This window comes from Catharus ustulatus, chromosome 5 (assembly GCF_009819885.2).
Source record: "Catharus ustulatus isolate bCatUst1 chromosome 5, bCatUst1.pri.v2, whole genome shotgun sequence".
Taxonomy (NCBI): Eukaryota; Metazoa; Chordata; class Aves; order Passeriformes; family Turdidae; genus Catharus; species Catharus ustulatus.
The window spans coordinates 70,056,842-70,072,063 of record NC_046225.1 but is presented as its reverse complement, the minus strand read 5'-3'; the positions used below and the strand labels follow the sequence as shown (position 1 = coordinate 70,072,063).

At 38.8% G+C, this 15,222-nt stretch overlaps 1 protein-coding gene across 1 annotated transcript in view; it reads left to right on the top strand.

The window, feature by feature from the left end:
- UVSSA (UV stimulated scaffold protein A) overlaps positions 1-13,645 on the top strand; it is a 45,660-nt gene extending 32,015 nt beyond the window's left edge. The window contains exons 10-13 of the mRNA XM_033060701.2: positions 2,699-2,882; positions 3,722-3,833; positions 8,158-8,341; positions 11,353-13,645. Coding sequence (XP_032916592.1) covers positions 2,699-2,882; positions 3,722-3,833; positions 8,158-8,341; positions 11,353-11,446 — 574 coding nt within the window. The 3' untranslated portion in view covers positions 11,447-13,645. The remainder of the gene's footprint in view (positions 1-2,698; positions 2,883-3,721; positions 3,834-8,157; positions 8,342-11,352) is intronic.
- The last annotated feature ends 1,577 nt before the right edge of the window (positions 13,646-15,222 follow it).

Here is a 15,222-nt window from a genome sequence, read left to right as displayed (position 1 = left end):
ATTGAAAAAGAGCAGCAGTTCTCCAAGAGCTTTCTCTTAGATTTCAGTTAACCATTCCTTGTCTTTTTATTATTCTTCTTCCTCCTCATGTATTGCTGTGTCATTGCCATTAAAGCCTCTGTTATTTATCTGGATTAGGAGCACTCTAAATGTGAGTGAGGTGTTGATCTTTTTCGTCTTTTAGTTGATTTTCTGTTCCTCTTCTGATCCATTTTACCAACAGGTTTTACTTGTCACATTCATAATATTTTCAAACAAGTATCTGCCTGTTTATAGTGTTACTTAACTTACAACAAGAAATCAGAAAACTTTGGGAACTGCCAGTGCTTTCTTCTTGTCTCACCTCCATGTTGAGAGAAAATAAGTTAGGTGCTTGTAGTAACAGTAATATGTCTCAATATGTTTGTAGGAATTAGGCTATTTAAAGTTCAATTCCCAAATACTGGTCAATTATACATAGAGCAAAACATAATTTTAATATTCTTGACATTTGTTGGGTGCATATTTAGGGGAAGGGAGACAGAGAAATTATTAAATAGAACTATTTCCTTACTGGAAAGGCTGACATGCACAACTGTTCAATGCTTCTTCATTCTCATGTGACTGTAATTTGATAATTTAGAGAGGGAGGAGAGTTCAGACCACCAAAGAACACTAGAATTTTACTAAGGGATTCTGTAAGATAAAAATCCTGTAGGGTGCCTTTTTTAGGAATGCTTTCCCCTCCATGTGGCTGCAAGGTTAGTGACACAGAGCTGCCAGTCAGTCTTGCTTTCAGTACTGCATTAAACTAAGAAAATAAGAAATTGATGTCCTTCTTTTATTTATTTTCTATTATACAATCTTGCCACAAAATTTCTGAAGCTAAAATACTGTACTATTCAAACATTGGGCTGACATAATACTGATTTTTTAGAAAGACTCTCAGGGATTTTGGGGGTTTTTGCTGCATTTTTCAGAAGTGTGTAATTAAAAATATTTTGTTGAACCAAAAACTGTGGAAATACATTAGTGTATTTATTGTTGAACTAGCCTCTGCTGGAACTCTTTTGCCTTTGTCCCCTAATTTGCCATAAGAAAGTTGTTTGTACTTATGGCAGATTAGCATTTCTCTGGCACTAATGAGGTGTATGTGATGAGAAATTACTGAATAGAATCAATCTGTTTAACAAAAATTTTGTTGAACGTTTTTCTGATGACAGGAAATCACTGACATGTTTCAGAGTTTCCTTAATCCCTTTTAAACCTAGTTCTAACCTCTTTTTACATAGTTTAGATGCTCAACTATTGCATGAAAACCAGCAGCTATATATGTTGTAGGTTGCTACGGTCAAATATTTTCCTCTGCTGTTTTTTTTTCCTTGTCATCTGCTGAAAACTTGGTCAGATAAGTTTAATCAAAACTTTTCAGGGTCTCTGAAATAATTCTTTCAACTATTGGCTTATGTGCTTTGCCAAATTGTGGCTGTTGTGATGAGTGAAGCTAGTTCATGTATACATGGCTCTGCAGTCTGCAGAAAGCAAAGTCTCAGAAGCAGGAGTGACACCCAAGGATATTAGTGAGTGAGAGGAATTGGATATGGATAGAGAAAATCCTTTCAAATAACTCTGGAACTGATTGGGTCGAAGAACTATGTGGAAGAAAGGGATTGTAAGGTTCCTTTAGGAATGTTATGTCCTTATCAAGACATCTGTCATCTTGGTATCCCTGCTTGTCATGAGCAGCAGACATGCAGGCTGCATTTTTTTTCCTTAGTTTAGCTGTATTTTTTCCCTCTTTAACTTCATATGTCCTTAAATTTGGGGTGGGATTTTTGTTGTTAACTTCAGATATTATAAAATCAGACACCTAAACTTAAGCTGGTCACCCTAATTTCTTTTCATGACAAAGGAACATTTACCATCCGAGGGACAGTCATTGCCTCCTAAGATTAGCATCTAAAATGAGTCAGGTAATTGCTCTCTGGAGTTGTTTTTCACTACAGGCTGTTGGCAGCTTAGGGTGGCTAAAATGAAATTATATGAATGCCATTGAGAAAATCTTTGTTGCCTATATGTCTGTAAATGTAGGTAAGGTCTCTAATTTTAAAATGGATTTTCAATGGATTAGCCTAATTTCCTAGAGGAACACCTGCTAATTTCTCAGATCTATGGACACTGTGTAGGAGAATCTGAAAGAAAGAATCTGTGTAAGGCTCAGCTGATTGTTTGCTCTTTCCCTTGGCCTCAGTGTATTGCAGCATCCTCTGATTTCAGCTCCTGCTTCTCTGCTGCTGCAGGAGTCCAGCTATCAGGAATAAGATCAGACACGTTAAGATCAAACTTGATCGGTCTTCTGTGCGTAATCATAGAAGTATTTTGTTATGAAGAATGTTAAGGACAGAATTACAAAGCTATTCACTGAATCTGGAAATTGGATAACTGACTCTGGATGTCGGATCATGAACTAAAGCTAAGACTTGTAATAGCTTAGCAGGTTAAACAGGAAATCAATACTAGACAGGCTTTGGTGGTATTTTAAAAATATCTTCATAATACAGGAGCCATAAGAAAGACTGGTAGATTCCTAGGGGTTTTTAATTCACTAGGAGTGTTTCCCTTCCTTTCTCATGTGAGTTTAGCACAGGTTAATAATGGCATCCTTATGTGTTTTCTTGCAATTTTGTGTGTGAATTATTTTCATTTGTTTTTTTCCCAGATTTACATCTGAGCATCGATTTTGGGCACCCAGTGAAGTAGAGGAAGAGGTGGAAAATAAAGAAATAACAGAAATGTTAAAAACCAGGTATATAACATTTGCTGGCAAGTTTGAGCCAGTAAAACATAAATGTCGAGCACCCATGCCTGATGGAACTCTGTGTGAAAGACAAGATCGGATTAAGGTAGGCACCAACTTACATAAATTCCAAGATCTCTGCTGTATGGAGAAAATCTCCTTAAAACATCCATAAATTTTTTTTTTCACATTATAAGGGAGTGGCAGAACATTGCATTCATTACACTGTTCATTGTAAAGGAAACATCATTTTGGTAAAGAAGCTGTAAACATTTAAAGAACTCTCAAGTTTTTTGGCATTCATTGTAGGTTATTTGGATTTTATTTATTTATTACTGTGATGTGTGAGTACCTGGCAATAAGGCAGAGATAGTTCTTGGTAGAAAATTTTTCCTCAGAGGCATATTTGATATTAACTGTTTCTAGAAACTTACCTGTTTGAGGGACAAAGTAATTTTATTTACAAATTAAGTTTTATGAAAGCAAAATTTTACACAGCCTCAAATTATGACCAGTATTGAGCAGAACTACTTTGCTTAAATACTTTGTTCTAGTATCCCTGTTCTTCCTGTATTATCTGAGGTTGAAGGATCTGAATGCACTTCAGTACTTTTAATGGGATTGTTACAGGACGGGGATATAGCATAAACAACAATATATGATGCAGCATTGATGCCCTAGTTCCAGACTTGACAGGATGTGCTACCTGGTCTCTTGGAATTGGTTATTTGTTTCAAAAAGTGTTTATTTATTTGAGTTTCTGAATATATTAAACACCTGATGTTTGTGAGATTCTGATGCTTCCTAAAGAGGACTGAAAGTCAAGTGTGGTTTTGTTGCTCAATTCCAGTTTCCACCTTTAAGCTGTGTTGAATAAAATGTAAGCATTTTCTTTTCATTCAAAAACTGTGATATCTTTTCTTTCTCCCCCCTTTCTTACTCAAGTGCCCTTTCCATGGAAAGATAATTCCTCGGGATGACTCTGGCATTCCTGTAAATGCAGAGGACAGAGCCAGAGAAGAAAAGATGAAGTTTGAGAAGCAAGCGGCTCAGCCAGGTCTGTGTCTATATAGCATCTTAAAAAAATAAAAAATGAAATAACAAGCAGAAGTGAAAAATACCTGTTACCTGTTTTGTTCCTAACCACATTCTCCTATTTGCATTCCTATTGATTTTAAATTACAGCTCATTTGCAGTGGTTCTTCCTTTTGTGATAAATGTGGATACATGTGTAGACAAAATAAGGTTAACATTGCATTTGTGCTTTATTTCCAGTGGCTTTTGTAATGTTCCCAACGTTGCTCAGACAGACAAGTTACAGCCTTTGTCTTAGGGAACATTTTTATCAAGGATGGTTCCCTGGGAAATGCTTGACAGTAGCTGTTCCCATGCTTCTGCAAAGAAGATGTCTAATCTTGCTGGTTCCTATAGTTTTGATTTATGCAATATAATGATAATATTACTAGGATCATTGGGTTACCACCAGTATTGGAAGGGTGTGCTGGGTTTTGGTTTTAAACAATTGGGAATGGGCAGTAAAACTATTGGCCTTCTCCTTGCATCCTGGCTGCAGCCTCCAGATGTGGAGGGGAAGGCTGCTCCTTCCCCAAGATAATTTGGGCATTTTTAGCAAGGTGAGGAATGCAGGCAGTGAGTGCACAGGCAGGAAGACTTCCAAGGGGAATAAGAGACTTTCTTGCAGTAGTACAACTAAACCCTATTAGTGATGGACAGAAGATACCTGGTGGACTACAACCAGGAAATTGATGGACTGCAAAGGAAAATGGGAGACAGGGATCTATGCAGCAAAGACAGTGTGTAATTGGAGGGGACAGCTTTTCTTTAATCTACCTTCCTCCAGCAGGTTTGAGCTATTTATTCTAGGTGAGTATTTGAGTATTCTGCATTCTTATTAAACTTACCCATAGGTATTTGATATCCTGTTCTGTACTCCCTTAATGGAGTTTTCTCTTCAGGTTTGACTGACTTGGTGTTTGGTAGTTATGCATGTTATTAATGAAACTACTGAACCTTTCATGAAATCTCTTGAGAGCCTGAGGAACAGTTACCTCTATTCAGAACAGGAATCTATATTCAGAAAGGTCTGTGTGGAATGAATGTGCATTTAAACATACAATTTAAACATACCCAGTGTCCTTTAATACTTGTTTGACCATCTTTGAATGACTGTGCTTGGTGATTACAGCACCACACCAGCACAGTGATTACTGAAAATACCTTCTGGTATTTGCAGGTGTCAAAGTGCTACATTTGCAGATAGTTTCTATCCCTGTCCAGGTAGAACAAGTATTCTAAACTGGCATCCAGCCAGCAGCACGACACTGTTGGACTGTCAAAGGAAAGCCAGGATGGGGTGTGGATGTTGTGTTAAAAAGGAAAGTTCCCAGCTTAGTTATGACAAACTAAAACTAGCAAATTAAACTGATTGATGTTCTTGAAATCTCAAACTAGAACCTAATATTCTGGTATAAAAATGACTTGGACTGAAAAATATTGATTTTTTTTTTTCCTGTGAAATTGCCATTGCTTGAGGCTAGACATAGTATTTATTTTTATTACAGTGTCAGCTTGGTGTTGTTAGAGGCTTCTCACCTCTGGTCTACAAGGATGTGTCTGTTAGTCCCAAACCAGTGTTGGCATTGCTGCTTGTGTTACTGAGTGTGGTAGTTAAGCTGAGCTGTCACACAAAGGTCCATCCCATCTGGCTGGGGATGTACTGCACAGTCTGTGTTGGACAAAACCTTCCATATTCCTAAAGCCATACATATACCAGATGTCACTGAATAATTCTATCCACTTTCTTTTCTTCTGCCTCACTATTTTTATATTTGCTTTAGAATATTTTCATCAAGTTTTTTTGTTTTGTTTTTGTGGTTTTCTGTTTGGTTTTTCTTGTTTTGAGGCTTGTGTTTTGGAGGGGTGTGTTTGGTTGGTTTTCAGTAGTGTTTGGTTTTGAGGTTTTTTTGGTTACAAAGGTTTGAAGCAAATCTGAGAAGTGCTGCTATGGGAAATACACTGCTGGGAACACACTGGACAGTCAGGAACTGTTTGATTGACAACATCATTAATGGCAGTTTGAAAAATTTGGAAAAAAACCACTTAAATTTGGGGATCAGTTGTATGGTTAAATTGCACCAAATTTTTTCAAACATCTCCTTCCTCTACTGCATGGTAGATTTATTTCTATCATTGTGTGGTTAAAGGGGGCATTGTTATTATGGATCATTTATTATCTTAATACAAAATTTTAAACTCTAGCTAGTGTCCACAGAAAGGGCAGAAAGGTGCTTTGGGCTCTCCAGTTGTGAAACAGTGAATCAGGTGGGATTACGCTGACCCACTAATCTGCTGCGTTCATCCTTTTCCAATAGTTCGCACACAGGAGCAAATTAAGTGCCTATTTTTTGTGTCAACCCTGAAGAGTATCTGGTTTTTCAGCCCTTAGTGACTTGTTAACAAACAGGTATCAGGACAGGCTGGTGAAGGCAGGCCTCTGGCCACTCAGATGTGAAATAGCATCTCTTTACTAACTACAGTATTGATTCCCGCCTACCCTTGCAAACTGTGTAATTTTCTTTTCCCTGCTGCTAAACTCAGTAACAATGTATGAAGAGCTTTAGGGGCCCATCAATGCTCAAAAAGCCTGCTCTTCCCTGGCATTCTATTGATTTTTCTCAAAAGCTTTTAAATTGCTCCTTCATTTTACTCAAATGCTCATTTCATCTCTACTGGATGCCGGCATTTTTTCCTTGTGTTTAAACAATTGCTCCATTCATGGGGTTCCTAAACTGTGACGCCTTCTTATTACTGGGAGATAAACTGTTTAGACAGTTTTCCTTAATCTTGGATTAATCGTTCCTGTATCTGAATTGTGCTGCTCTGTATTCCCTCACTTCAAAAAAAAAAAATAAAGTCGGTGAGGTCTTATGATCCGTCAAGTGTATGTGTTCTGTTTTCTCCCTTTGTAACTCTCCTGTGCAACTCTTGAACAGCTTCGTTTTCCTCATGCTTTTTGGCATGTTGGATTTTAATCACTCCTTGCTTTCATGTATGATGGTAGTTTAGATCTAACCTTTCCTTGGAAAATTGCTCTGGTATTCCTTAACACCGGGTTCTTAAGTGAGGACATTGCCTCCGACCTTCCTGAAATGTTGTTAGCAGTGTTTGTCACACTCAGTGACCATCTTGGTGTATAAATGAAGTTACATAGTCCTTTAGGACTGTTGATTTTTCTACATCTACAAACTTGTTATGTAAGAGGAGTAGACATTTGGTGTTACAATTTCTGCAGGCAAGAAAGGCTGACTGACATAAGGGAAACTGTGACAAATGACTGGCAATTACTGTTGTTAAAATGCGGACTTGTGGCATTTCTGCTGAGTTTGGACCATGTTCTTTTTCAGGTAGCACTTCCTACATTTTTTTTTCCAACCCGTATGCTCAAAGTCTTTACACTTAATTGAAATTTCTATTAATTTCCCCTGGGCAGATGTCCATCCTCCAGCCACATTTTTACTCTGTACTACCTTGTTCTGATACACAAGACTACAGTGAAGGTGAAAAACTGGCTTGCTCCAACAGTCCACAGTGTAAATTGTTCATGCTTTTTCCTCTGGTGGCATCTAGGATCAGAATCCATTTACAGTGTATGGCTGGATTCTGAAGCATTAAGGTTTTGAAAAAAAAGTTAAACAGGATTTTGTTTAGATAAATTAACTTGTGGCATTGTCAAGAGAAGAAACTTGATTTAGATAATTAAACAAGGCAATGTGGGATAATTAGTAGTATCTTTTTCAGATGCACCATGGGTGTCATGGCAACAGGGCCATGTTGTCCTACTCAAGAATTTTATGTAGATGTCAGATACCAGTTCATGTTTTAAAGTAAATATTATTGATGAAAAGAAATCACAGTGTTGGCAGCCCTACTCTGCTCAAAAGTTGATATATTCCATTTTTTTAGGTTTATTTTTAAGCTTATGCAGAATCGCTTTCTGCAGATGAGTTCCTCAGCTACATTTTTGGCATTTTCATTTCTAAATAATAATAATCACTGTGTTTATTCACCTCTCCTACATGGAATAGTTTCCTTGGAACTTTTCTACTGTGCTACTGAAAAAAAACTGAAGTCTTCCTACAGAACAGTTTTAGCAGCTAACACATGCTAGCCTAGGCTGGCAGGGTCTCTTCACCAAGATCTGTCCTTTTGGGAAACTGCTTTATCCTCCCCCTCCTTTGTGTGTGCAACTTAGATCACAGTGGCTCTGTCCTCACCCATTGGTGACAAGAACCTCTTCCTTAGGGGACTCAAATCCTGCCTGAGTTTGGAGTTTCAAAGTTCCTGTTTTGTCTTTTGAACAGAGTGGCGAGATCCAGAATTCATGAGAGAAATTGAAGCTGCTACAGGACTGGATCTTGGTTCCTCTAAAAGTAATGGAAAAGGACAGAAAAAGAAAGGGAAGAAGCAAAAATACCCAAATCTGACAGACCTGAAGCAACAGGCTGACACTTCTCGTTCCCGGCTTGAGAAGAAAGTCTTCAATAAGTAAGATACTACCATTCTCTGGAGCCTGTTAGATTTCTGTTTGTGTTTGGTTAACAGTTCTTTCTGTTTCTACATTAACATGCACTTACTAAACAGCTTTTTTGGCTAACTGCAAGCAAGAATGTCTTCCATATGTCTGGAGGGTAAAAAATAGCAAGTACTGACAACCAAGGCTATTTTTTTGAATGATTTTCAACTAATTTGCAAAATTTCCCTATGAAAGACTTCTTTCATCCTGTCTCAGTTTTTTTAAAACCTTTAATTGCTGGATTGGCTTCTCTGGATGATCATTTATTGGTCAGGCACAGCAGCTCAGGATGTGGGAACCTGCCAGCCACTCCCAAATGGGCTTTAGAATATACAGTAGCTCCATCTGTCCACTATTAACACCATTTCTGATGCCTGTTCTTGCTTAAATGTGGCTACAACTGTCAAGAATGAAGTAGTCAAAGGAAAGGAAAGTTGTCAAATCATAAAAGGAAAATTATTATTAAAATCATTAATGGTGGGTTATTCTCTAAGCATACTGGATGAGTTGAACAGCATCCAGGACACAATATTTGTTTAAACTCAATTTTCCCTTCTCTGAGGTACTGGTTATAATAACAAAGCCAAATCCACATTGCTTTTGGTTATGGAAATAGCACATTTTCTGTGAAGTTCTCATGTCACCTGGTCTTAGTTAGAAGTCAGAAACAGACAGTTCTAATGATCAGAATTTCATATATATCATGGTTTACTGTGGTTTGTGCTAATGATTTTGAGTGTGTGTTAGTGCCAGGCATAGGGAATCAAACCTGTCAAGTTTTTAATAGGTTTCATGCTTTGCAGCACTAAACAAGATGATAACCTTGGCTCCTTATAACAACCCCAAATTACTTGAAATGTATAGGTGATAAACCCAGGCTCTAGTCTGCCAATAAAGCTAAGTGAAATTGCACACAGATCATCAAAGTGGGATCTCATTTCATTTACAGTATCGCACAATCCACTGGTGCTAATGTAAAACCTACATGACACGAAAGTGTCAAGGCCACTCTGCACTGCTAAAGGCTCACTTTTCTCCTACCAATTAGGTAAAATTTGAAGTGCAAAACCATGACCACATTTTCCTTACTCTGATAACTTTATTGGCAGAATTTTGTTAAAAGTATACCTCTTCCAGGGTGTTTTTTCACAATGTTGGTTTTCATTGCACTTGCTGCTGAGAAAATCTTTAATCCCACCATTTAGAGCGTTATTAAGAAGAAACCTCTGTTTTCAAATGTTTCAAAATGGCTTTGAAAATGAAGCCATTACAGAGAACAGGGTTATTCTTGAAGATAACCCTGGAAGCAGAGCTGGAATAGTGTGTAGGGGCTGATCCTGAAGGAGGCTGAGGAACACTGCACAGGTGCATTTCTTATCTTCATTATCCTGCACAGCTTGAAGCATCCTCACAAGTGATAAAGGCAGGCTGTGACAAGTTAGTCTTAACAGCACGGGCCTCGAAACCATCTACTTGTGTGATGGAACTTGCCCAACTTGCAGAAATCAAAGGAGACATCAGTCAGTGCCCTGTTTTTGAGTGGGACACAGTCCCTCAAACCAAGCCTGTAGCTGCTCTACCTCCCCCATCAGCAGAGCAGCAAGGTGTTTACCTGGAGATGTGTTAGGAGATAACACACTTCAGAGGCAGGGTGACAGCTGAGAACACCTGCAAACATCAGCCTCAGATGAGCCTCAGAGCTTTTGTGCCACAGGCAGCTAAAGTAACCAGTAAAAATTGGAACTTTAGAATCCAGTGAGGAACAAAAATCCTGAGGCAAGATGCCCTCAGCTCTGCACAATAGCACTTTAAATTTCTGAGAGGACAAATGTTCACAACAGAACCTCTTCCTGACTGCTTCTTACTCCTCTGGATTTGTGAACCCATTCCTCTGCCTTACCAGCTGGAGGATATAAGGGCCTGCTCTCTCTCTGTCTTCTGTGACAATCTCCTGCTCCTGTTCATGCTATCTAGGCATAATTTTCATCACCCTCAAAATCTTAGCTGTGTGATCTTCCCTCAAAACTTTGTGGAGGGGAAAAAAGTGCAGGTGTCTCAAATACCCAGCTCAGAAGTATTGCAGTCCCTCCCTAGAGAAATCTCTGGTACATCTTTACTGGGAAGATGCAGTGGCAGCCAATAGAGCAGCTACAAGGAGAGAGACAGACCCTCACTGGGTCTGGGAGCACCAGAAAGGCTAACAGCTCTGAAATTCCTTCCCTCACTTCCTTTTTGAGCCTGAAGAGTCTTCTTCAAGCACAGCAGGAGATGCAGAGGGCTCAAGTGTTTGCCCTTCCCAATGCAGGAATGATCCCATTTCCACTTGATGTATGAAGGAGGTATTGGACATACTGTCCTGTGCTGAACTCTGAGCACTTCTCTGTGGAGACACACAATAATCTCTGGTGTCTCCCTAAACTACAGTTGTTTTTGTGGATTAAAAGCTGCTGCTCAGGAGTGGAGATGCTGCTGCTATGAGCAAAAGAGTCCAACTCAGCCCCCATCTGATGAAACAGAGTTTTAGAAACCTGTGGAAGTTGCTAAATGAGTTCACATGAACTGAACAGCAAACCCTTCCCCTCACAAAAACATTCTGGATTGAAGGGTAGATTTCATAAGGGTTTCCAAGTATTAATTTTTTAAGATCTTGTTAGATATTTTTAGGGATTTTTTTTTTCCTGAGAGCACTTAGGTGCTTTTGAAAACCAACCTACTCCATGTGGCTCTAAGAAATAATGCTGAGAGAGTGGAATACACAGCCATAAAACTGAAATACTTGAATTTGTTTACTCCTGTTAATAAAATCATTTCTGAATTAAACTATTTATATTGCTGCAGCTAATTTAGTTAACAAGACAAATTTGTTCAGCCTCATCAATGCCATGCTCAGAAGCCTGGTAGTGATTAATCAAATTCCCCAGCATTCATAAATGTTCTGTAAGATTGAGCAGACTCAACATAACTTGTTTTGTTTCTCTTTCAGAGGTGCCATGAAACGGGTCGTGAAAGCCATGAACCGGGTGGACCAAAGGAAGCACGAGAAGTTTGCCAACCAGTTTAATTATGCACTGAATTAAATTCTTAATCACTTCTGCCCTTCTTTATTACAAGAGTGCAATGGCAAAACCCTTAATCAAAGATATTTGTATTTACACTACAGTGCTTTGCTAGGCACATTTTTACAGGTGTCGTTTTTAAATTATTTCCAAGTTTAACTTATTTGATAATGAATATTAATTTTGGAAAAGATGTGGTGTGGAATTGAATGCATTTAAAAAGATGATAATTATTGGAAATATACATGAAATAGAGATGTTTTATGACATGTACATAATTTAGATAAACTGTTGAGGTTTTGAGGCTTGGTTCTTTTCCTTCCTAAGGGACTCATATAATTTATACCTCCTTTAAACACACATGTTGTCAATTTTCCACTTTTATGCCTTCAGGGAAAAAGATACCTTAAAAACCATTTGATTGCTGCCAGGGCTGTCAATGCACAGAGCATTTTCTCTACTACTGTACAAAGTGAGCCACATCAAGCAGCTTGCAGCTCCTGCAGCACTTCTACAAACACCTTGGTACGCAGTAAAAAAATCCAAATCACTGATGCCTTCAAATGATAAACAGAATAGAGTTTGATTTCTGCAAACTGAATACCAGGAGTTAAGTCAGCCTTGGTAACTGTGGCACAGATGGAAAAGCTGAAATGGCAAAGATCATCCGGGCCTGCTTCTTGTCTTCCCAAGATGGTATCCCAGTATCTTTCAGAACTGTTCTGGACAGCACGTTGTGAAAGTCTGTAGATGTACAGAGACTGTTCCAGTTTAACTGCAGTCAAAAAAGCTCCAGTAGGAGGTGGAAACAAGAGGTTTAAAAAAAAAAATAGATCACTCAAGTGGCACTCTGAACTAGTGGCACAAGTGAACTGCCTGGCTTGTATTAAAATTACATCAGGTTGAAGGCCCAGAGTGTGTCTAAGGACCCAGATAAAAACACAAGATTCTGGAATCTTCTAACTCCAGAGAGTTAAAGTGCAGTTGGATCTAGTGTGGGTTGTAGTTCTTGGCTGGGTACTTAAAACAAATCTCCCAAACTTGTTCACTAGCTATAGTCAAGCTTAAGGAGAGAGAATGAAACAGTGATCAGTTCTGCTCTTGCAACATTTCATACAGCTTTGTGGGTAAAGAAAATCCAGAGAATCAGGAGGGTAATGTTTGAAAAATCAATTTCAAAGTGACTTGCAAAAGTCTCCAATAAAATACTCATTACAAAGCAGAATGGATTCTCTATAGCATGGGCTTAGTTACTCACCTGTTGGAAGTGTTTCCTCATGTATAAGGAGATGCTAAGAATTAAGAATTGGGGAAATTTTAACAACTCAGTTTAGCTTCTGACCACCTCAGACAAAAGCTAACTTCTGCCAAATACTTTCTGACTGACACAAGTACTGCATAGAAAGCAATTAATGCTGACTTTTGATAATTTATCTTGCAAGAGCTCTTTAATTTGAAAGACACATTTTATTCTTCAACACATGTTTATGTACTTCTGAAATACTGAAAATCAAACAATAAAGAGACAGAATTTCAAGAATATCTACTGACTACACTGGATGGTAAAGCCACTTCTACTCTCAGTCTTGCTAATGTGGCAGTGAAGATTTTAGGTGAAAGTGTGGATAAGGACAAACCAAGTTCATCACCAAGGCAGTTGAATCAACTGCTAAACTGATTTCATTTCTTACTAAGGACAAGGTCACACACACAAAAAAAAATAGAAGACACACAAACCCCAGAACTCCACCACCCTACACATTGGAGTGTGATAGTAATCATTGGATGCTGGGATTCCCAGACAGTCCTAACTTAACTGACACTTTATGATTAACATCCCAAAGAGACACAAAAGTCATTGTGCCACTATTCCAGAAATTCTTGAGCCTGCACAGGCTGAAGGTGTTCATTTATAAAACATGTTTTCTCCCTGTAAGAAGAGTAGGGAATTCATATTGTGCAGTGGCACTTAGCCTTCCTTTACTGGTGCTGTGAAATGTCAGCACTACAAAGTCCCCAGCAAACAGTAGATGCACTTCACCCTGTGGAGTTCCCAGTGTGGGCCTTTACTAAAGATCCCAAAGACCAAGGTCAGGAATGGAAATGGCATAAATCTGAGGGAGGAAAAAAAACCCAAAGTATGGTTAGTTATCTGACCCTATCACATGAGCTGTGTGCTTTCTCCTGTCCTTTATTAAAAGCATGCTTGCTTAGGGGGGGGGGGGGGGGGGGGGGGGGAAAAAAAAAAAAAAGCATCTTCCTGCAGTGCCTCTTTTCAGAGTTAAGTTTCCCTGGCAGGTGACTCAGAAATGGCTACTCAGAGGTACCTACAATTAGGGAGAGGTTGAGGGCCAGTGCTCACTTTTTTTAAAGCTCTACTAGTGTTTTTCTTCTACATATTTTTCTTCATTTTTTTGCCTTGAGGCAAGATGGACCATTGACCCTTCATAGGAAGATGTGTAGATAGTGCTACAGGGGATGTGCAGTCTTTATGTTCCCCTGGTCCAGTGTGAGACAAACCCTTCCCTTAACCCATGTTAATTATTGACACTTCTTATCCAATTATTTCTCTACAAGAGCCACTCAGCATGTATACATGCAACAGGTCTCAAATGTTGTCACTTCAGCATTCTCATTACACTTGATCACACATAACTCAGAGGGTTTGGGGGAGCTTTCTCCTTTTCCTGACTTTATCTGCAGCTGAAAGAAGAAATTCAAAAAGGCATCTCTCTCCAAAGATCCAGCATACCTTCACTAAATAGAAATCCTTTTAAGTTCAAAAATTCAAAATAGAACAATCTGCTCTTTTGATACATCACACCTCTTATGTGTCAGTTACAGCAGTTTACAAATTTGAGGTCCTGGGCTCACCAATTCAAATGTTGCTCAACTGAGCCTGTTACATTCCTACTGGAAATTTTTCTATTCCAGTCCTCAGAGCTTCTGGGAAAAAAAATAAATAGAGGTATCATTCACATGATCTGTGTGTGTGGTTTTGGCTTTATAACTCACTCCCAACACCTTTGCAATTGTACTTCTGCTTACTGGGGATGCTGTGTATGATTTCCAGCTACCTAAACACCTGGATTTGGCCCTTAGAGTGTTGTTGAGGTGAATAGTTGTAATACAGGTTGAATATTGTGTATCTGAAGGAACTCTGAGCTGAAGTGAGCTGTGCTGGTGCATCTGAATCATCCTTTTTTAACCAGGGTTGTGTCAGTGGGATCAATGAGAACTGTAAGCAGACTTCTCCATGGTTATTCTTACCTGAGCACACAATTACACCTGGGGAGTAAAAGCCTGGAAGGAAAAGAGATCACAGCATGTATGGTCTGGCACTCAAATACAAAGTGTTTAGTGACGTAAATGAGCCTGGTTGAATGGTTAGAGCAAGGTTAAATGGACCCTGTGAGCAGGGCTCCTGAATGAAAGCCATCCTTCAGCAAATCCCCTCTGAGGTTTCTGGGGCAGGGTGATGGGCCCATACTCATCTTTGCACAGTACCTTGTGACTTCATTTTCTCTAAACTCAAGACTTGGCTTTATCAAGCTGGGTATGGCTGAAAGTTTCTGTTAGAAAATTATAACATTAAGAAGTTCCTATAAATCACAGTTAGAATACTTATTTGTAGGGTTTTTTTTTTTAATTGGTAAGCAAAACATAACAAATGGGAATTGTAAGCAGTTCTGCATGGACAGTGGATGGTGCCACACAGAACAGTTTGCACATTGGGGAAAGGCTTCAGTTAATCAAAGGGAATTATGGAAAAAAAGAACGAGTAAACCAACTTTGTT